We start from the raw sequence: 24,133 nt of genomic DNA, 5'->3' as shown, positions 1-24,133 counted from the left end.
TTAAAAATTTTCAAGGGTCTTACTCCATTACAACAAAAGACGGTTTCAACCCCAAATACATTTAAGCCATTAGCTTTACAAAAAGAAACTAAAAGGAGTTTCACGCTCCAAAATCATCCACGCCTTCATCTCGACAGAAACATACTGTCAATACCTAAAAATAGTTTTTCACATAGAGATGAGTATACAGCACAATAGTGATAATCTTAACAAAGTGTGTAGTTTTAACATTAACATTGTCATAATTATGAAATGCAATGATGTGTCATAGCACTAAGTAAAAAACTAGTAAAACTGTATCTTTTAATTCAATGCTTTGGATATACACATACATATAGTTGTTTTTGAGCTATCTTTGGCATCATAAAATCATCCAACCACTTAATTGTGCACCATCAAAATAATAATAATAATAATCATTAATTGTGTTCTGGTCAATTCAATAAGTCAAATTCCAACTCACATGTGCATGTTGAAGAAGCTTAGCTACCACACAGTATATTTTATGTCCTATCTACTTCTAAATCCCATAGCATTTAACTATTTCTCTTTGTGATCTTTCATCTCATTTTCATTGTAGAACAATTGAGCTCTGCAACTACAAGACGAACCTTAGATGCCTACAGGAGTAGCAAATGAGATTGCTAAAATCCAATCAACTTTTCTTTGGGGAGGCTCGAACCTTAGAAGGAAAATCCATTTGGTTAAATGGGGAGAGGTTACCCTTAGTAAAAGTCAAGGAGGGCTGGGAGTGAAAAGAACTGATCTGATGAATGTATGTCTACTATTAAAATGGTAGTGGAGGTTTGGGGCAGAAGAGAAATCCCTGTGGAAGGATGTGATTTGCAAAAAGTACTATGGATCTAAAATATGGGAAGACATTGTGGGAATTGTAGTTTCTAAACCTGAAGTGCTGGGCTTTTTTAATTTGAATACTACAATTGAACTTGGGGATGGCTTGAGGGCAAAGTTTTGGCTAGATAATTGGGCTGGTTCCGTTTGCTTGAAGGTTTTGTTCCCTAGACTCTTTTTATTGGCTCTGAACAAATCTGAATCTGTGTCTACAGTGCGAGCTAGAGTTGGTCAACATGATTGGTATTCATTGTTTCGAAGGAGTTTATTTGTATGGGAAATGGAGGAATTAGATAGATTGAAGGGGATGTTGCTTAATGCAGCTGAGTTAAGGGTGAATGTCACTGATAAACTGAAATGGATGGCGGACCCTTCAGGAGTGTTTTCTGTCTCATCAGCATACCATTGGTGCGAATCCTCCTTCGGTTCTACTTTCAGGATAACAGAGTTCATCTGGAAGAATGTGGCGCCCCCAAAAGTCCAATTCTTTGGCTGGCTTGCTTGGAAGAGAAGGATTAAGACTTCAAACTACCTTCAAAGGATGGGGATTCTGGAAAATTATACTAGGTTACAGTGTGTGTTCTGTAATGAGGAGGAGGAAACAGACAACCATGTACTCCTACATTGTCCTTTTGTTTGGATCAAAGTTCAAAAAATTAGAGAAGAAGATTTGGAGAATCATTCCGTTTGCGGTGCTCTGGTCAGTATGGAAGTTAAGGAATGATCGTATTTTCAACAATGCCCAACCCAACTTCGAAGAACTCTGTGAATTGATCAAAGTGAGAATTGCAATATGGCTCAAAGCTTCATGCTCAGGTTTGCCCCTTTCAGTAAATGATATTATGTTTAATCTACATCAGATCAGATTTTGCAATAGGTGATATCTGTTAATTTATAATTCTGGGTTGGTCTGGAGTGGACTGCTACTGGGGTCTGTTGATATCTGTTAAGTTGGGTCTCGGGTTATGCAGTCTATTATGTTTTCTGCTCTGTTTGCTGCTGATATCTGCTAAATTGGGTCTTGGGTGGTCTGCCTGCAGTGTGGTTTTGACACTGTTATGCTGTCTGTTATGTTGTTTCTTAAGGAATCTCAACCCAATTTTAATGATCTGTGTGGATTGGTTATTGGTTGGGGGAAGATCATTGCTGGCTACTGCTGTGCTTGCTACCCAGCTGCTTTTGTTGCTTCAAAAGGGTGTCTTCTGATGGGTGTTTTGTGTTGGTTTTTTCTTTGTATTGCTCTATATGTTGGTTACTCACCAACTTCAAGCTTGAGGTAGTGCTAGCAGATGATTTCGTGGGCTTCTTGGTGCCAACCTCGTTGGGATCATGAGGTTCCACTGTGATGCTTTTTGCACCTTCCTCTTTATTGATGTATCCTTCATACTTCGTATGTTTTCCATCAATAAAATTTTTTTGCTGATCAAAAAAAAAAAAAAAAAAACTACAAGACGAACCATGTCAACAAACGATGGCAAGCCAGTCGTACTTTTCAATTTGACCCAGTTCGCTCCTCAGACCTGTGAATATTTTGGTTTATCAGTGAGCTCTAAAGGTTTGTTTCACAATGATGATCCTTTCGATCATCCTCTTCCAATTCTTCTCTTGGAGCTCGGGAGTGCTATTCTCATGATGGCAATCCTCCGCCGCATTCTCAAGCCTCTCCATCAACCTAGATTCGTTGCAGAGATGTTGGTAATTAACCTCTCTCTCCCTCCATCTTTCCTTATTTAATTATTGCATGTCATGTGACAAAAAATTATTAATACTCCCACAATATTCATATGTCATTATGTCCGTGGTGTATTCCTAACAAAAGAGAAATCTTAATCTCAAAAAAAAAAAAAAAAGAAATCACAATAAGTAGGTCATCATTTTTCTCTCAACTAACTAATAAATGTGAGTCTATATTTCCTACCTATAAAATTTTTTACTACCTTATTAGTTTGGAACAACAATGATTCATCCCACTAAAAACATCACCACTAATAGCACTAATACATTAAAAAAGTAAAAAAAAAAAAAAAAAACACACAACTCCAAGACCAAAATATCACATCATTAATGACGGGACCCACTGCCACCTAATTAGTGGGAGCACTAATTAGTGCTCCCAAGCATTTTTCTAGTTTGGAATATCATATGAACAATGTCACATGATACTCTGAGACTGCTAAATAAAGTTTAAATATCGACATTTACGTAACGAAATTTTAATCTTCTACTATCGTTATTCATTAATTTATTAGCCGATACTATTCAATATCAACCAACATATGACAATAGCACCCGACATTGATACATATCTAGATAGTACAATTTAAAATCATTCTACTAAAAAACCAATACATACAAAAATAAAAAATAAACCAACTTTTTCCTGAAAATGTCAAAAAAAATCCATAAAATACCAAAACATACAAACCACAACAAAAAAAATAATAATAATAAATAAATAAATAAAACACTAATGCGTTACTTACTTATAATGGCAAATTTAACATTAAGTTATTTGTGCTAATTTTTTGTTCTGTTTCTTTCTGAAAAGCATGTTATTGCTATGATTAATTGGGACTTAGATATCATTATTCACTAATAAATCGGATGATACTATAAAATGTATACAGATAGTAATGTAACTATAACAGTTGATTTTAGTTTGCAATTTGGTATTGTGGGAAGATCGTTAAAAATTGATTTTTAGCTTGTAACCAAGTTTTTTGTTTTTTTCAGAAAGTGATTTGAGAAATTGGTAAAAAATTATTTTTGACTTTTTTAATTAATATGGCCAAAACATCAAATCATTCATGGTGAGCCTCACTGCCACGTCATTAGTAATAGCACTAATTAGTGCTCTCACTCATTTTCCTTATTTATGATGTTACATCACAATAAAATGATCAAAGCACTCCCACCCAATTTAGAAAATTTATATTTTCACCGATATATAACCCTAAAGAACATGAAAGGTATAATTATAATTTCATATGTAACTTTTTTAGATTATGTTAAAAAAAACTAATCTAGCTTTATTGGACAAGCTACAAAGCGCAGCTTTTAACCAGTTTTTAACCAAAGTTCCCAAATGGGCACAATGATGTTATTATGTTGTTTTCCCATATCATCAGACTGGAATACTCTTAGGCCCTTCAATTCTTCAACATTTCAATGGAGGACACTTCTACAAAAAGGTATTCACCTTCAGGCAATCACAACTGATGCACTTTATGGAATACCTAAGCTATGGAATATACGGATAGATAGTCGGAGTCCGTACAGATATGGGCATAATGAAGGCTTCCGGCAAGGTCCCATGGATGATCGGCTTCACTGTCGCCGCCCTTCCCACCGCATTAACTTACTCCGTCAACATCCTCCTCGAAAAATTTTATTCAATCAAATCACATTCAGTCAAATCACAGCACCTCACCGGGATCTGCCCACTCGTCTCCTCGCCTTCCTTCCACGTCACCTCCATTCTCCTCGACGACCTCAACCTCCTGAACTCCGAGATGGGTCGCCTCGCTCTCTCTTCCTCCCTCGTCTCCTCCCTCTGCAGTTTCATCTTCAGAATTATCTCCAATTACAAGTACTACGCTGAATGGCCCGGTCTCAACCTCTCGGTGATGGAATACGCCGGGAGGCAGTCAGGCAGAATCATCCTCACACTTTTCATAGTCTTCGCAGTCCGGCCAGTGATGTTCTGGATGATGAGTAAAGTCCCCGAAGGGAAGAACATAAAGGAATCGCACTTCTTCACCATGGTTGTGATGTTATTCGGATGGTGCAGAAACTTAGCCTGTTCACGTCGATGGTGTTGTCGCCGGCGTACATAGTGAATGCAGGTCATTTTGTGAATGTGTTTGATATAAATGTAGATAATTATACCATTGCAGCAGTGCCACTGATGATCACTATGAGTGCGTACTTGGGAAGCTTATGGCTGCTGTGTTAGATAATGTCTCAATGAGACCACATAATTAAATATGGTGTTATCATTTATAAGAAGCTTACAATTTAAGTGATTCAATTTAGTTAATAGGCTTAAGGGTATATGTGTTATGGACCTAATATGTAGATACTAGTTGTATAATTTCTATTTCTATGAGGGGCAGAAATAGAAATTAAAACATATTGGTTAAAGTTGATTTTCATTCTTTTTGAACTTCCACAACCTTTCAGTTTTGAAAACCAATAAATAGAAATTAAAATCAATAATGGTTAAAGTTGGCTTTCATTCCTTTTGAACTTCCACAACCTTTTAGTTTTGAAAACCAATTACAACCTTTAAAAGGTTATGGTCCCTATTCCTTCCCAGGTGGAAAATAAGAACACTGCCATTTTTTTCTAAATCCTCTCAAGGAGAAACATAAGGCACCAAAGGGGAAAGGATTAGAAGGCAATAACATAATCAATAACAAAGAGTTCATTGATAATCACGCTTCCGTTTAACCATTCATCAATGGATTCAGGTATGTCATTTTGTCTTGATTTCTTGATAATACACATGGTAAACGATCTAAAGTGTAAGGTTTATGTTCTGAAATTTATGTTTACAATTGGTATCAGAGCAAGGTTATCATGTGTCTTATCAGAATTGATATGCTTTATTCATTCTATTTAGTTTCCTAGAATCAGATTCTGAATTTTCTTATGGATGTAAATTCTGTTTTTTCCTGTTTTGTTCTGTGAAAATGACAATCTGTTTTCTGGAATTGTAAAATGATTCGGTGGGTAGTTTTTTTTTTTTTCTCAAATGGATGAACATCATGTATTTATATATATATATATATATATATATATATAGATATATCTTGCGATTTGATCGGTTTAATTTTGAACATTATAAAAAATAAAAAAAATAATAAAAACTATTTGTTTTTGGACCCGTCAATTCTATTTATATATGTATATATATAATTGAAATTGCTGCAGATTATATAACATATACGGGGTCACAAATTTAGAAATTTTTAAATTTAATGTAATTTCATACAACGTCTACAGAAATTTAATTTTCTAACATTCTCAATATAAGTCAATTCAAACAAGATATCACAAAAGTGATCTCTCTTGTCTAGATTGTTTTATATGGAATGTTTTGAAGTTCATGTCTGTGTATCTCATGCGGGTATTTATCGGTCCAAAGACATGATTAAGACTTGGCAGAATTACACACACATTTTGTGGTGATAAACATGTGCCAATTGTCAAGAAAACCTAATGTAAATAATAAATCCATCAAAAGATAGATTTGTTATTTGACATAACTTATTGTCAATGTTTGATCATTACAACAAGAATACCACTTACAGTTAATATCACTACCCAAAGGCTTGGTATTAATGTTGTGCTAGGTATCTTGAGATGTTGTCATTAAATTAATTTATTTAGAGATTATCTGTTTGGTATACTTTATTGGCTATGCCGAACGATCACGGGGTTACAAGTTTTATGATCCCACAAATAGGTCAATATTTGAGACGGGAATTGCAACATTTTTTGAGGATGTTGAGTTTGGGGGGAGAAATCCAGTTAGAGACATTGTCTTTGAGGAGGAAGCAGGAGTAACCCCACTTCCTACTACTACTTTTGACCAATCACAGGTTCCTATACCTGTCATTGCTTGAGAAGTAATTTCGGATCCTCAACCAGACAATGTTGTTCAAGATAATATAGTAATTGTTCCTGAGGAACAAACTCTACAACCTCAACCTCAAGAATCTGTGCCATTAAGGCGATCCACCAGAGAAAGGAGATTTGCATTTTCAGATGATTATATTGTATATCTCCAAGAACATGAGGTAGAAAATGGAATGTCGAAAGATGATCCAATCAACTTTCGTCAAGCCATGGAAAGTTCCAACTCTCATAAGTGGATAGAAGCCATAAATGAAGAATATAAGGCACTGCAAGACTACTTAAGTTATATTGTGACAATAAGTCTGCAGTTTTATATTCCAATAACAACAGGAACTCGACAAAATCAAAGCATATTGATATCAAGTTCCTAGTTGTAAAAGAAAGAGTGCAAAGTGAACAGATTTCCATAGAGCACATTGGGACAAACTCCATGATAGCGGATCCACTTACGAAGGGACTACCACCCAAGGTCTTTCATGAGCACACTGCTCAGATGGGTGTTGTTCTATTTGAGAACATTCTGGTTTAGTGGGAGTTTGTATTTATATTACTGCTTTATGTCAGCCTTGAGTTTTATCTATGTAATTAGATTAATTTCTGCAGAAATGAAATATTCAGTTTATTACACTCTGTTACGTATTGTGAAGTATTGATCTCAATAAAGTTAAGTAGGACCAGTTGGAAATAGGCATGTATGGATCACATCACATGTAATTTCCATGCTACGCATCCATGATTGATCTATGTCATTTAGCTGTATTAGTATACGTGACCATTGGTGGGTCGAGTTACGATTGATGTAACGAAGACCGCTTTGATCCTATATTAATATAGTTAATGGACAAGATTGTTTAGATACCCTCAAGTTATGATAACAAATTTCTGAGCTCACTAAAGTTAAGCACATTTTTTAGGATACATATGTGGTCCAGTGGGAGATTGTTAGATAATGTCTCAATGGGACCACATAATTAAATGTGGTGTTATCATTTATAAGAAGCCTACAATTTAAGTGATTCAATTTAGTTAATAGGCTTAAGGGTATATGTGTTATGGACCTAATGTGTAGATACTAGTTGTATAATTTCTATTTCTATGAGGGGCAGAAATAGAAATTAAAGCATATTGGTTAAAGTTGGTTTTCATTCCTTTTGAACTTCCACAACCTTTCAGTTTTGAAAACCAATAAATAGAAATTAAAACCAATAATGGTTAAAGTTGGTTTTCATTCCTTTTGAACTTTCACAACCTTTCAGTTTTGAAAACCAATTACAACCTTTAAAAGGTTATGGTCCCTATTCCTTCCCAGGTGGAAAATAAGAACACTGCCATTTTTTTCTAAATCCTCTCAAGGAGAAACATAAGGCACCAAAGGGGAAAGGATTAGAAGGCAATAACATAATCAATAATTCAGGTATGTTATTTTGTCTTTATTTCTTAATAATACACATGATAAACGATCTAAAGTGTAAGGTTTATGTTCTTAAATTTATGTTTAGATGCTGTAGTTCCAGTGAGGTTTTGGGGTGTGCCTTATAGGGATGCTTTCACGTTTGGACTCATCGTCAGCACCCAAGGCTTTTTTTGATCTTTTCTTTTTCAAACTTGCTCTGGGCTTCTAGGTATGCCAACTTCAACCCTTATCTTTATTTTTTATTAATTAAAATATTTATAATAAAAATAATAATTAATATGTTTTGTTTAAACTTTTTAAAAATTGAGTATTTTATTTTTCGTATTTTTTTGTTTTTAGGAAATATTTTTAGAATTTTATGCATTTTTTACTTTTTTAGATGCATCTTACTTAGATGTGTCCAAAAAGTAAAATATTTTAAAAAATTAATAAATACACAAAGTATTAAAATATACTAAATTTTCGTATTTTTTTTATATTTTTGGTATTTTATGAATTTTAAAAAAAAATTACAAAAATTATACTTTTTAAGTGTTTTTGTGTTAGGTATGTTTAAAAATTAAAAAAATTGCTTAAAATATTAAAAAAATTCAGTAAAAAAAAATCAGAAAACAAGAAAGTAGAATTTTCTGAAAAATATTTTTAAAAAACTCAAACCAAGCAAAGTGAATAATTTTATATTTTGACTAATTATTTTTTTCTCTACCTACTAACACTTTTTTTATTTTAATTTATAGATAAATTATAAATATATCCCCTGATATTTAATTAAAATACAAATTGTCTCCTGTGATTTTAAAAATTACATCCTGCCAATTGAAATTTTAAATTTTATAACAAATAGTTTCTTTTATTAATAAATTATCAAGTCAATTAACAATTTTTAATGATATCATGAGTTTATTTTAATTATTAATAATTCAGGTAATTTTATTATTATATAAGAAAACAGTTAAAAATTTTATTTTTTCAATTAATTCTGTTAAATAAAAAATTTTAATAAGAGGCTATTTGTAATTCTAATCTCATAGAACAATTCGTATTTTAAACAAATCTCATATAATATATTTATAATTTACCCTTTATCTATTTATATACACAAACTGTTTAAAGAGCCTCCCCAGACCCTTCAAATGCAACTAAAGTTGAAGAATTTTGTTAAGATGTAACTCATTTGAGTAACTAAAATATGATAATATTAGTTATAATAGCTAACAAATCTCATTTAAATAGTCTCTTGAAGATACTCTAACACCTCAAACCTAATTATCCAATGCAAAAGTTATATATAAATCAGACAAATTTATATTTATATACATATATATATATATATAAGGTTAATTACACATATAACTCATGTACTTTAATTTAAATTTTACTTTACTCTCTATACTTTAAAATTTATATACTTAATTCCTTCACTTTAAATCTAGTTTCAATTTGACATTTCCGTCCAAATTTTGATTAATTTTTCCTCCGTACACACTTTAAGAGACTAACAAGTGTTCCAAAATCATTAAACTTTAATCTCTAACTTGAATGGAAGGAAAAACCAAAACTAGATTTCACATGAACGGATTAAACTGTTCAATAAAAAATTAATTATAAGGATTAAAATAAAATTTGAATCAAATTATAAGGGTGAAAAGTATAATTAACTCTCACATATATATATATATATATATATTAGTGGTTGTAAACACAATGTGTGTGCTATGAAATCTACTGCAGTTTAGAGTTTTTTATTTATTTATTTTATTTGAAAAAATAACTTGGCATAACTGCTCTTATTTATCTACTAATATGTGAACATTTTCAGGAGTCAAATAGTGTTACAATGCTTTACAAACTTATTGAAAGCATTATATAATAGTACATATATATGAAAAATTATCTATGAATAGAAATTTTTTATAAAATCTATGAATGAAAGAAACAATGTCATTCTTGAATATAAGAATAGAATTCATTTTCATGAGCTTTTTTTTATTATTTTCAAATTAAAAAAAAACACACACACACACACACTAAAGCTGCCACACAATTATGATTTAAAATTCATTGAAAATTTTGTGTTTCATCTGAGCAAATGAGATATATAGTAATATAATTCACTCAAGCTGCATCCATAATAAAATTCTCCACCATGAAGTAGAACTCTGTCTCACCTTTATACTACATTATGTTTCTACTTCCAAATCTTGAATTCTGATCTTTCTTTCAACAATATATGCAGATAATCAATGAAAAATTCTACTCCCTTATCATCATAATGCAAGTGTTGATAGTAGCTATTTCCACTCCTATAATCAGACACATTTATGATCCTTCAAAAAAATACATCAACTACAAAAGGAGGACACTCTTACCACTCTAGGCATGAACATGAGCTTCGAATGCTTGTATGTCTTCACGAAGAAGACGATGTTTTCAGCATCATGAACATCCTGAAAGCCTCTTATCCCCACAAAAAGAGACCTGTCGAAGCTTTTGTTCTCGACCTGATGGAGCTCATTGGCCGAGAAAATCCACTCCTCATCAACCACCAGTTGCGTAAAGTTCGCTCGTCCATGCTCAACCGAACGAACCGCATCATCACTGCCTTCCATCAATTTGAACACCACAAGGGGATCAAACACCAACACTTCACTGTCATCGCACCTTACGCTTCGATGCACAATGACATATGTATGCTGGCACTTCAAAAAAGCGTGTCCCTATTGATCATCCCATTTCACAAATCAGAGAGCATCTCGATAAGGGGGATGAAGAAAAATGTCCTCTAAGGCTCCATGGTCAGTTGGGATAGTTGTCGACAAGAAGATAGTTATGTACTGGAGATCTGATTGTCACAACGAGATCAAATTCAATGTTTGTGTGATTTTCCTAGGAGGACCAGACTCTCGTGAGGCACTAGCCCTTGGTATGCGCATGGTTGAGAACCCTCCCATTAGGCTTACCGTCATTCGACTGATTGCAGAAGATGATTTCATCACCGATTTGTTGGAGACTAAGCTTGATGTAAGAGCAATCTTCAAGCTTGAGAATTTTTATAAAAATGACAACGGTATTCAGTATAGGGAAGTGATTGTGAAGGACGGAACTAACACAATGGAAGTGCTCCACTCTCTTGATGATCAATATGACCTCATATTAGTGGGAAGAAGACTTGACAGCGAATCCCCACTGGTGGCCGGACTCGCCGATTGGAGTTTTGTCCCAGAACTAGGAATCATCGGAGACATACTTGCATCCTCAGATATGGAGTGCAATGCATCAATGCTTGTACTACAGCAACAATCCACAGTCGAAGATTTGCTGCAAATTCAGAAAGAGTAAACACTACGTATAAGAGAAGTGTGTACAGTAATGTCTTAGATGAATTTCATTCATGCAATGTATCCACATTGAATGAGCTTTAACACTTCTAGTACAAATAAATTTTTCTATTCACAAACTTCAAAGGACTTCACACTACTAAACAGAAATCCAATTTCTTTCTTCCACGAATTTTTTCTTTATGAGGAATCTACACTTGTTGGGAAGTAGCAGAAAATAAAGACTCAAAAGATTTGTATCATCATTTCCATATGTATATCACCAAGATATATCAGTGAGTTTCACATATGAAATTTAAAACCCAGGGTTGCTGATTCAACAATTGCAACAAATGTCCCAACTACGGACCAATCTAGTGAGTTTCACATATGAAATTCAAAACCCAGGGTTGCTGATTCAACAATTGCAACAAATGTCCCAACTACGGACCAATCTAGGAAACGAACTTTTCTTTTAGATATGTAGGAATTGAACTTTGAAAGGGCGAAATCACATGTAACTCCTAATCCCCAATATATATATATATATATATTGAAAATATTCCAGTTTGGTAACGTTTATATTTATAAATTTCTATTTATAATTGTAAAAATTTTGAAAACTCTAAACAAAAACTCGTTTGGTGTTTTTTTTTTTTTTTTCATTTTCAAAAACTTGTGACCAATTTACAAAATTAGCTAAATCCCTGTAACCACAAAAAATTAGTTTTACTTGTTTAGGGGGGAAAAAAAATTCATTCTTTCCTCCTTCCAACCCCTCCGACCACCACCTACTGCTCACCACCACCCACTGCTCATCACCACATCCAACCACCCCACCTCAGTCACCATTGCTAGAGAGCTCCGGCAACCTTCGGTAACCAACTCCAACGACCATCTCCAACTGCCAACCACCTCCGGCCGCCAACAATCATCTATCGCCAGCCACCAACTCCGGTGACCAACAACCACCGACAACCACTATTTCCGACTGTTGGCAACCAATTCCAACCACCATCTCTAGCCATCGATAACCACCTTTAGCCACGCCCTCTCATTTATTTTAAAAACAAGTTTTTAAAATGTGTACTAAACATGTTTTTGTTTTTGTTTTTGTTTGTACTAAAACCAAAAATAAACATGTTTAATGTTTTTCTCCAACAAAAAATAATAAACAGTAAAAATTACCAAACGACACCTTAAATTACAATGTCAATTTCTACCTACCAACACAAGTAAAGAAAATTTACCATTAACTAGATGCTATTTGTCAATATAGTTCAGTACAAGTATATAACTTTTGCTACATTGGAGGTCTAGCCTGGGGAAGGGGAGCATTGCCTGTGGTCTATGAAGCATAGAAATGGACATGTTGACACGGAAAAGTCCAAAAAAGTAGGGATTGGATGTTAATAATGAAAGATAGAACATCTATTAGAAGGCCTTCTAGGGTGATCGGAAATGCTTTAGTTGCTTTTAACTTACCTTCTTTTATATTAGTTGTGGAGGGAAAAAATATGAGCTCAATCCCAAACCCAATCACACTAGCCCAAAATAAAGAGAAGTCAGTCTAATCACGTCCCTAACAGCCCGCAGAGGACAACTGTCAACAACTTGGCATCCAATCAAGGCACATGGAGAGACAAACAAATATAAAAGATAACCTTTTAGAAGGCAGATCTGTAAAATAAAGGAGAGACGTCAGATTAGAAATCATCCAACAATAACAAGTGTAGAACAGACAAGATAGAGGCATAACTTGGGCCTAGTATGAGGCACAGTCATCCGATCAAATTGATCCTACGAACGTAATGCTCGGCGAGTTGGCCACTAACATCTGACATCATCCAGGACGTTCATGCGGCAAAGATCCAACAATCAAAGATAGGGGCAACTTGGCAAGTTGCCCGACCAAAGCCAGGTATAGGCAGAACCCTTCGATCAAGACGAGATCCGACGGATGAAATTTGAACTACAATAGCTATAAATAGGTAAGCACGCAAAGCATAAAGGACAAGTGAGTGAATCCAATTCAATGCAATTATATTCAATCTTAATTAGCTTCCACTTCATAATTATTTCCCTTTTTAATAATCAGGGTACTAACTTAATCGTCGGAGTGTCCTCCCGATCTACCCTGGTAGGGAGTGATCGCTAACGTTTGGTTTCTCTTTACAGAGTACAAAGGATTGGGCGCATCATCTCGCTTTCCCCATTGAGTTAATTTCACCTTCCCCATGAGTAAAGGGCAACATGGATACGGCTCGGACACACCACAAATAATTATATGCTGATATAATAGTATCTAAGAATATACTATATTATATAGTTATATATGAGCATAATTTATACAAAATTAATTACTTTATACGAAGTAAATCTTGCATCGAATTCCCTTACTGGATTTAATAGCATTGAGTGAAAAACATTAAACGCATTTGACATTCCAATGTCCTGTTTGTGCTTACATTTGTTAATGCAATTTATTTTTTTCAAATCTATTCAGGATATCTATACGTATATAACTCTTTTCTTTTTAATTTCTTTTTCTACATGGACTACGCTTAGTGTATTGATAAAATTGCTGCTATCGGATACAGTTATGCTACTGACACAAATTTCATAGAAAATCACTTACAAAGCATGCAAACTAAGCACCTATGCAAGTTTCTGTGATTTCTTTTTTTTCCATGACCAAAAGAAGAGTTGATCAAAAGGCTTTGAGTATGTACTCTGATTCTATTTGCAGATTGATCTCCACAAGAAGGTATAAGTTCATCATCCATCAAACCTCCCTTATTGCCAGATTTTCATACTCCTCATCGGACATAGCTGATTCCTCATCAACTGAACCTTCCATCTGAAAGTATAATCAAAGTTAGTACAGAAAGTGTTCATCTGTTTTGGGGATAGGAGTACCTATATAGAACTTTATCACATTCACAACATGGACAAAAAGTCATATTCTATTGGCCTAGCAATTTTGATATGCTTTTGTATTTCCTTTCAATTTCCGCTTTTCTGGATAACAGTTTTTGAAAACGTTTGCCAAATAAGTTTTCATACCAGTTTTCAATTTCAAATAAGAAATCCTACTAGCAAGGCTCAAGCTCACTTTTGATTGCCATGGTAATTTTGCCACCAATTAAGTACCTCAAAGTACACAACTATGAAACACAAATACAGACAAGGGAGGCACACACAACACAGATACGACACGACATGACACAACACAACACAACACAACACAACGCAACACAGACACATCAACACAGCAAATTCCAAAAAGTAGGGCACGGACATGCTTTGGACACGCCACAAATAATTATATCTTGATATTATATTATCTAATAATATATTATATTATATAGTTACATGTGTATAATATATACAGAACTAAATAATTACTTCATACTAAGTGAATCTTGTATCTGATTCTCTTATATGAATTTCAAGACTACTGGACCATAATAGTTAAAAATCAGACAAACAATATTCAACATATATAATCACAACATCTCCCTTATCCTCCGTGTTAGTGTATGAATGTATATGTTTTCAACCATTAGACTTTCAACCATTACAGCTCCATTATGGCTCCTTTCAGTGATTGACATTTTGGGATGACTTTAGGTCCTAATCTAATAAATGCGGTCTGTAGACTGTCTATAATCTCTCCTATATATAGGAGGGGTTTGCACATTGATTCATATAACATATCACACATAATACATACATACATATATCTTTCATATTTCTCTCTCTCAACCATTATTATTGGTTTCAACATGGTATCAACCACTAGAAAACACAGGCCTTGTTTGGTTTGTGTTTCTCAAAAAATTTTGGGAAAAATTCTCCACAAATAAGTTTTCAAAAGTAATCAAACCAAACAAATTTTTCCAAAAAAAATTTCCAAAACTTGTTTAGTTTACAAGTTTTCCAAACAAATCTCTCTCATACACATCAAATCAATCACTTTTTCCAAAACTCTCTCTCAAAATAATTTTTCAAAACATCTTTTGAAAAAAAATCAAACCAAACAAATTTTCGTACTTTTTATCTCAAAACATGTTTCTCAAATACAAACCAAACAAGCCCACAATTGTTGTTCCACCAATTCCTATTTATCAGAAAACACCAAAACAGAGAGTTTTTCTGAAATTACTGTTAAAACCTATCACCTACTTCACCCACTTAAACCTACTCCACTAAACCTAACCCACTACACCACTACCACCTCACCTACTCCACTAAACCTAACCCACTACACCACTACCACCTCCACTTCACCTACTCCTCACCTACTACACTCACCCTCTCCTATATAATGAGCCACTCACCATTTGTAATATCAATAAACATACATCTATCAATAAACATCAATCAATAATACATAAATTTTTACATGGTATCAGAGCAAGGTTAAGACCTTAGTATTTCTCGCTTCACCGGCGGGCGGCAACCTCGCCTTGGCCGCCCGCCGGACCTCAACCTATTCCGCTTATTTTCTACACATACCTTGACTTCTTCAACATTTTCTTACACCCCTCCTCCGCTATGTCGGCGGCGGCACCCGCATCATCGTCTAGCCTCTATCGCCGTTCACCTCGCCTCTCACATATCCGTGGTTGTACTCTTACTCGTCGTCGTCGTTGGCGTTTCTGGCGCTGCTTTTCTGCTCGTCACTGCTGTTTTTTTCCCGATTTGCTCTCTCTCTCTTAGCCATGGATTTGGGTGTGGGGTGTAGAGCTGTGGCTCTGTTGTTGGTAGCCATGTTTGCTGGCTTGAAGGTTTCAATGGCAGCAGTGTATAAGGTTGGGGACTCCGCTGGTTGAACCATCATTGGGAATATTGATTACAAGGCCTGGGCTGCTTCCAAGACGTTTCATGTTGGAGATGTCATCATTTTCGAATACAATTTTCAATGTCACGTGTTGCAAGTGCCCCACAAAGAATACCAAGCCTGCAGAAGTGTAAGACAGTAACATGCATCTTCACATACAGCTTGGGTAATGTGTAACTGTCAAAAGCACAAGCTTCTTGGACATCCCTCTCTCTCTCTCTCCATGGACCCAACATCATCATCATGCACCCACTCTATCTCCCTCTCTCTCATCTTTTCCCACTTTCAAACCCACTTTAATCATATCTCTCCTTTCTCTTAATTTATTTCATCCACGTTCTTTCACCCTTTTCTTTTATTTTAATATATATATATATATATATATATATTTTATTATAATATATTTTCCCTATCCCTTGTTAGTAAGCATCACCCGTTTTCCATTCTCTTATTATTATTTATTTTATATTCCACCCAAAAAAAAAAAAAAAAAAAAAAAAAAAATCACACTGCTATTTTTCTTATCACCCATCCACAAATATTTTTCTCTATTTTCTTTATCCATTATTTTCTTTTATTTTATTTTTCTTATTAAACAAAACAACACCACAAAATAACACCAACAACATTCCACAACCTTGTCATTTTATTCATATCAGGGGATCAACCCCGATCACACTTTTACATAAAAAAAAAAAAAAAAAAAACCCACACAAACAAAAACAAAACTACCACACCCACAGTGGGATTTTTCTTCTCTACTCAGCCGCCGGTCTTTTCTTCTTGCCTCCGTCCTGGGTGGTCCTTGCCGGTGTTGCCTCCGTGCTTCCTAGACCACCAAGCAAGTTGCCTCCTCCCTGCTCCTCCACTACAGCATACGGTGGACCTCCAAATCGGAACATCACGGTGGCCTTCCGCTTCAGCTCCTTATTTTCCGCCTTTAGCACACTTAACTCTGCTCGCGCATCCTTATACATGCGTTGGAGCAGAGCCAGTTGGGCGTTTAACTGCTGCACCTCATTTGTCCTACTCTGCAGCCGGTTCGACAAATTTGTAACCGCAGTCATGGTTTCCACACATGACTTCAATGTATACTGATTGGCCTCCACATCCGACTGCACTGCCATTCTTTGCTCCACCGACCGCATCGGAAAGTTCAACGGAGCAAAACCAGAGGTGTTTGGTTGAGGTTCACGGGCCTCCGCACCAGTTATCTCTCTTGTTGACTCGTTGAGGTCGGGAAAGAGAGTGAGTAGACCACGGGATGAAGAGGCCATATTCTGGGTAGCTGAACGGGAAGAAGAGGCCATGTTTTTTGGGTTGCTGAGTGTTTCAGCGAAATAGCAATTTCAGACTGATAATGTTCGGAAGGGGAGTGTTTCAAGATTTGCAGCTCTTAGAGGCAATCTCTCAGAAAAACGAATACCTCTCTCAGAAAATGAAGAGTTTTTCAGAAGTTTTTTCCCAGGTTTTTTTGTCTTCGCTTCTGCCTCAAGCACAGCCTCCGCATTGGTTTATATCGACACTGACGACGCGGCCGACACGCCACTCTGTCGCTCACGTGCCTCGCCGCGTCTCCGGCTCACCTTTTGATGGCTCGACGCTTTCTGTCGGGCACGACTTTTGATGAAGTGGGCGCGCCTTTTGAGGGCGCAACTTTTGATGGCACGCCTTTTTATGGATTGGGCACGCATTGTGATGGCACGTCTTTTGAAAGATTGGGCACACCTTTTGAGGGTGCGACTTTTTAAGGGTCCGACAAGACTCTGTAAACTGTCCCGGCATAGATTCCGGTTAGTTTCTACAAGGGTCCGACAAGACTCTGTAAACTGTCCCGACATTAATTCCGGTTAGTTTCTACAAGGGTCCGACAAGACTCTGTAAACTGTCCCGACATTGATTCCGGTTAGCTCCTTCATGGGTCCGACAAGACTTTGTAAACTGTCCCGACATTGATTCCGGTTAGTTTCTACAAGGGTCCGACAAGACTTTGTAAATTGTCCCGACATTGATTCCGGTTAGTTTCTACAAGGGTCCGACAAGACTCTGTAAACTGTCCCGACATTGATTCCGGTTAGTTTCTACAAGGGTCCAGCAAGACTCCGTAAACTATCACAACAACTGTCACAACATTGTCTGCTACAACGGTCCGACATGACCCCATAAACTGTCTTCTACATCGGTCTGACACCGCCATCCAGTGTCCTTTACACCGTTATGACATCACCATACAGTGTCCTCTACAACGTTATGACACCCCCATACAGTGTCCTCTACAACGTTATGACACCCCCATACAGTGTCCTCTACAACGTTATGACACCACCATACAGTGTCCTCTACAACGTTATGACACCACCATCCAGTGTCTTCACCAATGGTCTGACACGACCATACAGTGTCTCATATCCTCTTTTATTTTTATGTATTTTCTTGTTTTGTAACTCTCTCCAAACTCAAGTTGGTTAGTTCCTATCCCCCTTGAGTTTGCGGGGGGCTGTTAAAACCTATCACCTACTTCACCCACTTAAACCTACTCCACTAAACCTAACCCACTACACCACTACCACCTCCACTTCACCTACTCCTCACCTACTACACTCACCCTCTCCTATATAATGAGCCACTCACCATTTGTAATATCAATAAACATACATCTATCAATAAACATCAATCAATAATACATAAATTTTTACAATTACCCAGAAATCAAACTTGTCTAAATCAACTTTTGATCATACCATTGTGTAAGTCTCCTCCAGACGATCCTCCAAGAAAAAATTGCATCAAAAATCAAGCCCGGAGCATCCCTCACGCACTAGCACGCGCCCTATGACGCCGCCGCCACGCACAGGTACTCTCCTCAAGCGCCTCACTCATCGTCCTCTTCGTACCGTCACTGACGTCACTCGCCACCGGCAGCCAAACCGAGCTGCCAAGCCAAGCCGACAAGCCAAGACATCCGCTAACATCATGCTGACGTCAGCATCCGAAGAAGTTATCTGGTCCTTCGCGGCCTAAACTTGCACCAACAAATCTGAATCGTCCATTTTCATTATGTTGTATCTCAGTCATCAGGAGTCCGATTACAACAAGCCAATAGTCTTTTTCAACTATTTGGATCGTTCTGAACACATCCGTATGGTCAGAATTTTCAAATTCCATTATGGAAAAAACGCATCTACTACTCTCCTTCCTCAAACATTATTATTATGGATCGTCATGATGCTTCCCAACCCATCTCCGTTATTCTTGACGGCTCCAATTACGTGTTGTGGGCCCAAGCCATGTCCAACTTTTTTAAAGGGAAGAAACTCTGGTGAATTATCACTGGGGATATCATTAAACCAACAAAAGAGACTGATGAAACAGCAACCAAATATGAAGACAATCTAGAAGATTGGGACAATAAAAACCATCAGATCATTACTTGGCTTTGGAATACATCTTTCACCTCTATTAGTCTACAGTTTGGTCAGTTTCAACTTGACTCTGTTACCACTCCTGCTAAAGATGTCTGGAATTTCTTGAAAGACCGGTACCAGACTACCGGTCTTGCTCATCAGTATCAACTTCAGAATCAGCTTCATTGCATGCGTCAAAAGCCTGGCCAGTCCATTAATGATTTTCTTTCTCAGATATATCCTGTTTGGGACCAGTTTGCTCTTTCTGAACCTGAATGGTCTCACATTGAAGATACCGCTTTATTCACTGAATATCGCAATCAATAGCGATTGGTTCAGTTTCTCATGGCTCTCACTTCTCAATTTGAGCCGGTGCATGCATCTCTCCTTCATTGCACTCCTCTACCTACTCTTGAGCAAGCCATCTTAGAGCCCTTATCTGAAGAGACTCGCCTTGGTACTCTCTACACTCATCATGTGGACTCTGTTCTTGCCACTCCTCAGTCACGAAGTCCTTTACCGATTACCCAGCGGTCCACTATTGGTCAATTGCCCAGTCAGATCCTGCCAGTACTGCAATAAGGTTGGTCCTGGTCATAGAGAGTTCGATTGCTTTCGCAATCCAACCCGTTCATCTCCTACTGGTCACTCATTTCGTGGTGGCTCTTCATGAGGTCGTTCATATCGTCCCGCGAATCAGTCCAGATCTCAGCCTTCTCATTGTACTACTGCCGCTACGGATTCTTCTGAGCCTTTAGATCTGGCCACTCTTGTCTTCTCTCAAACTAATGTTGAGGCCATGCTCAAACAATTTCTCACCACTTCTAGTACCCCTTATTCTACAGCTTTGTCTATGACTTAAGGTATATCTTCCTGATATTTTGACTCAGCATGTTGTAATCATATGACTTCCAGTTCTATTATATTTTCTTCTGTCTTTTCTGCTTCTCATATTCCCTCCATTCATACTGGTGATGGTTCTTTTCTGTCTGTAAGTCATGCTGATTTTGTTTCCACATCTCATCTGTCCCTATCCAATGTTTATCTTATTCATGCCCTTACTTTAAATCTTATTTCTATTAGTCAATTATGTGAGCTTGGTCTAACTATCACATTTTCTGCTAATGGTTGTTTAGTACAAGACCCTCAAACAGGACAGACTCTTGGGATCGGCCGTAAGCATTGATGTCTATGAGCTCATTATTTTCACGCTCCGGAATCCCCCCTGTTAGTCACTCCAATATTTGTTTCCGTCGTGTCCCCTTTTCATCTTTGGCATTGTCGTTTAGGACATATTTCTGTTAGTCGATTAAAGTCTTTAATGTCTACTGGTCAGTTAGGTCATGTCATTCCAGATCATTTGGATTGCTTGCCTTGTCAACTTGCAAAACAACCTGCCTTATCATTTAATAAAAGTACTTATGTGTCTTCTACACTATTTGATCTTATACATTCTGATATTTGAGGGCCATCACCCACTGTTACCATAGGGGGATCACGTTATTTTGTTATTTTTGTTGATGATTTTTCACGGTTTACATGGTTGTTCCTTATGAAAAATCGGTTTGAACTCAAAACAACTTTATTACAATTTTGCAAAACTGGTTCAGACCCAATTCTCTAAAACTATTAAAATTTTCCGATCTGATAATGCTATTGAATATAGGGATCTTGATTTTCTTTCCTTCAGAATCAGGGTACTTAGCCTCATCATTCTTGTGCTGGCACATCTCAACAAAATGGATGTGCTAAACGAAAGCATAGGCACATTCTTGAAACTACACAAGCTCTTCTTCTCTCCTTATGTCCTGAAAGTTTTTGGGAGAAGCAGCACTTACTACTATTTACACTATCAACTGTGTCTCTACTCCTGTCATTAACTATCAAATTCCTTATGAACGTTTGCATAGCACTCGTCCTCCATACACCCATCTTCACGTTTTGGGTATGCATGTTTTGTCCTCCTCCAACCTGATGAACACACCAACTTGAACCTCGTTCTCATCCTTGTTGCTTTCCCAGGTATGAGATTGAACATAAAGGCTATCGATGTTAGGATCCTATTGCTAAACGTCTTTGTATCTCTCGTCATGTGGTTTTCTAGAAGCATATAATGTTTTCATCCTTATTCTCATTCCACTTATCATCATCTTCTACTTCCATTCTATTTAATCATCTCTGGATCTCTTCTCTAATAGTTTTGATGTAGGTTCCTTCCCTTCAGAGATGCCTTTGCCAACACCTGATCCCGTCTCACCTGCTCCCTCTGATGGTTCTGCTTTGTCTTTACACGATCCCATCTCGACTACTCCCCTCACCAGATGACTCTCCAATTGAGCCTCCTATCTCTCTTTATGCTCTCTCCCACAAGTCGTCCAACCTAGGTAACTCAACAATTTGCTTATCTTCGTGATTATATTGTTGGTTCCACTGCTTTTTCTACTCATAAACCTACCTCCTATCACGAGGCTTGTACTAATCCTCTATTGCAGCAAGCTATGACTGATAAACTTCAAGCTCTCAACAAAAATCAAACTTGGACCATTGTTGATCTTCCTCCTGGAAAAACTGTAATTGGCTGCAAATAGGTGTACAAAATCAGGACTCACTCTGATAGTTCTATTGAGCAGTACAACGCTCGCCTTGTTGCAAAAGGTTTCACTCAGGAATATGGCATTGACTATGAGGGGACCTTTGTTCCTATTGCTAGGCTTACCTCAATTCGCAGCCCCATTGTTGTTGCTGTTACTCGACACTGGGATCTTTCCCAAATGGATGTCGAAAATGCTTTCTTAATGCTGATCTTCTAGAGGAGGTCTACATGCAACCTCCCCCTGGGTCTACCTATCCGGCTAATAAGGTTTGCAAACTTCAGCATACTCTCTATGGTCTCAAACAAGCCTCCCGTGCTTGGTTTGCTAAGTTCAGTTCCACCATTAATGATCTTGGCTTCACTTCTAGCTCATATGACTCTGCTCTGTGTGTTCGGACAACTGCTCATGGCGTCATTCTTCTTTTTCTCTATGTCGATGATATGATTATCACCGGTGATGATGTGGCCAGTACTCTTAGCCTTAAACAATCTCTCAGCCGACACTTTGAGATGAAAGACATTGGTTCTCTCAATAATTTCTCAGGTCTTGAAATCTCTCATGATTCTACTAGTGTTATTATTTATCCCAAGCCAAATATACATCTTATCTTTTGGCTCGTGCTGCTCTTACTGATTACAAGGCTGCCACTACTCCGGTTGATACTCAGACTCGTCTCACTCCTCTTGATAGAGATCTTATCTCAGATGCTATTCTTTATCACCAGCTTGTAAGCAGTCTTGTTTATCTCACCGTGACTCGTCCTGACATAGCTTATATTGTTCATCTTGTTAGTCAGTACATGTCGGGTCCTTGCAACCCTCATTACACTATTCTACTTGGCATACTCCGCTACTTTAAAGGAACCCTGTTCTATGGACTTTATTATTCTGCCCACTCATCATTTGAGTTTCGTGCCTCTTCTGATGCTGATTGGCTGGGGATCCTACTAATCACCGCTCCACTAAGAGTTTCTGTTTCTTCTTAGGGGAATCACTTCTTGCCTAGCGTAGCAAGAAACAATCTCTCACTGCTCGTTCTAGTACAGAAGTTGAATATTGTGCCCTTACTAACACTACTCAGAAACTTATGTGGCTTCGTTGGCTTCTTACTGACATAGGTGTTTCCTTCTCTGGTGCTATCTCTCTACTGTGACAATCAAAGTGCCATTCGGATTGCTCGTAATGATGCTTCCATGATCGCACCAAACATATTGAGATTGACTACCATTTCATTCGTCAGCATGTTACTCGTGGCACTATCCACCTCCTTCCTATTGCTTCTGCTGATCAGCCTGCCAATATTTTCACGAAGGCTCATCCTCCTAGTCGTTTCAATGATTTGGTTTCCAAACTCAAGTTAGTTGATGCTTATCCTCCTTGAGTTTGAGGGAGGATGTTTGTATGAACGTATATGCTTTCAACCATTAGACTTTCAACCATTACGGCTCCTTTCAATGATTGACATTTTGGGATGACTTTAGGTCCTAATCTGATAAATGCTGTCTATAGATTGTCTATAATCTCTTCTATATATAGGAGAGGTTTATACATTGATTCATATAATATATCACACATAATACATACATACATACATACATACATATTTCTTTCATATTTCTCTCTCTCAACCATTATTATTGGTTTCAACACTCCTAAACCATCTGCTAATACATTAAATATATTTTCATCTAAGTTTAAGTTTATGTTAAGCTTCTATAGGGTTATTTTTAATGTTAGAATCGGTAATTATGATATGAATAGGCTGTGAAAATTTGACAGCTCAGTAGATGGGGAAAATGTGTATTATAGCTATGTATATGTCTGTGTATATGTCCTATAATTAGAAAGTTAATATCCCTGATTTATGAGGATTAGGTCATAGAGAGTTTCCTTTTATACCTTAGTTTTGTCCTATATATTTCTGTACATTCTTTGGTTGAATATTAACAAGAGATTTCTCATATTCTGTCATGGTATCAAAACCAAATTAGGCTTCTTGTTTTTTCAATTTTTCAACTTTCATCATTGCTGATTTTTTTTTTCCAATCTATGCAGAAACCTTTT

At 36.7% G+C, this 24,133-nt stretch overlaps 2 protein-coding genes and 1 pseudogene across 3 annotated transcripts in view; 2 read left to right on the top strand and 1 right to left on the bottom strand.

Moving 5' to 3' along the window:
- The first annotated feature begins 2,310 nt into the window (after nucleotides 1-2,310).
- On the top strand, nucleotides 2,311-9,779 carry LOC145800478 (cation/H(+) antiporter 26-like). The gene is made up of 4 exons (XM_082890161.1): nucleotides 2,311-2,547; nucleotides 4,113-4,636; nucleotides 4,749-4,812; nucleotides 9,729-9,779. The coding sequence occupies exons 1-4, from the start codon at nucleotides 2,311-2,313 to the stop codon at nucleotides 9,777-9,779; spliced, it is 876 nt and encodes a 291-aa protein (XP_082746287.1).
- Nucleotides 9,780-10,684: 905 nt separating this feature from the next.
- On the top strand, nucleotides 10,685-11,248 carry LOC145800477 (cation/H(+) antiporter 23, chloroplastic-like). Its single transcript, XM_082890159.1, has one exon. The coding sequence runs from the start codon at nucleotides 10,685-10,687 to the stop codon at nucleotides 11,246-11,248; it is 564 nt and encodes a 187-aa protein (XP_082746285.1).
- Nucleotides 11,249-13,212: 1,964 nt separating this feature from the next.
- Nucleotides 13,213-24,133, bottom strand: part of LOC114269224 (P-loop NTPase domain-containing protein LPA1 homolog 2-like) — a 51,483-nt pseudogene continuing 40,562 nt past the window's right edge. The window contains exon 8 of the transcript XR_014342182.1: nucleotides 13,213-14,086. The product of XR_014342182.1 is annotated as a P-loop NTPase domain-containing protein LPA1 homolog 2-like (transcript). The remainder of the gene's footprint in view (nucleotides 14,087-24,133) is intronic.

The sequence above is a fragment of the Camellia sinensis genome, chromosome 10, assembly GCF_055761805.1.
Source record: "Camellia sinensis isolate YWXY chromosome 10, ASM5576180v1, whole genome shotgun sequence".
In the NCBI taxonomy this organism is placed as follows: Eukaryota; Viridiplantae; Streptophyta; class Magnoliopsida; order Ericales; family Theaceae; genus Camellia; species Camellia sinensis.
This window is presented reverse-complemented; position numbering and strand designations above follow the sequence as displayed.

Coding starts and splice junctions, on each gene's coding strand:
- LOC145800478 (XM_082890161.1), top strand. CDS start 2,311: ATGTCAACAAACGATGGCAAGCCAGTCGTACTTTTCAATTTGACCCAG. Junction 2,548..4,112: donor GATTCGTTGCAGAGATGTTG/GTAATTAACCTC, acceptor ATATACGGATAG/ATAGTCGGAGTCCGTACAGA. Junction 4,637..4,748: donor GTTGTGATGTTATTCGGATG/GTGCAGAAACTT, acceptor ATACCATTGCAG/CAGTGCCACTGATGATCACT.
- LOC145800477 (XM_082890159.1), top strand. CDS start 10,685: ATGTCCTCTAAGGCTCCATGGTCAGTTGGGATAGTTGTCGACAAGAAG.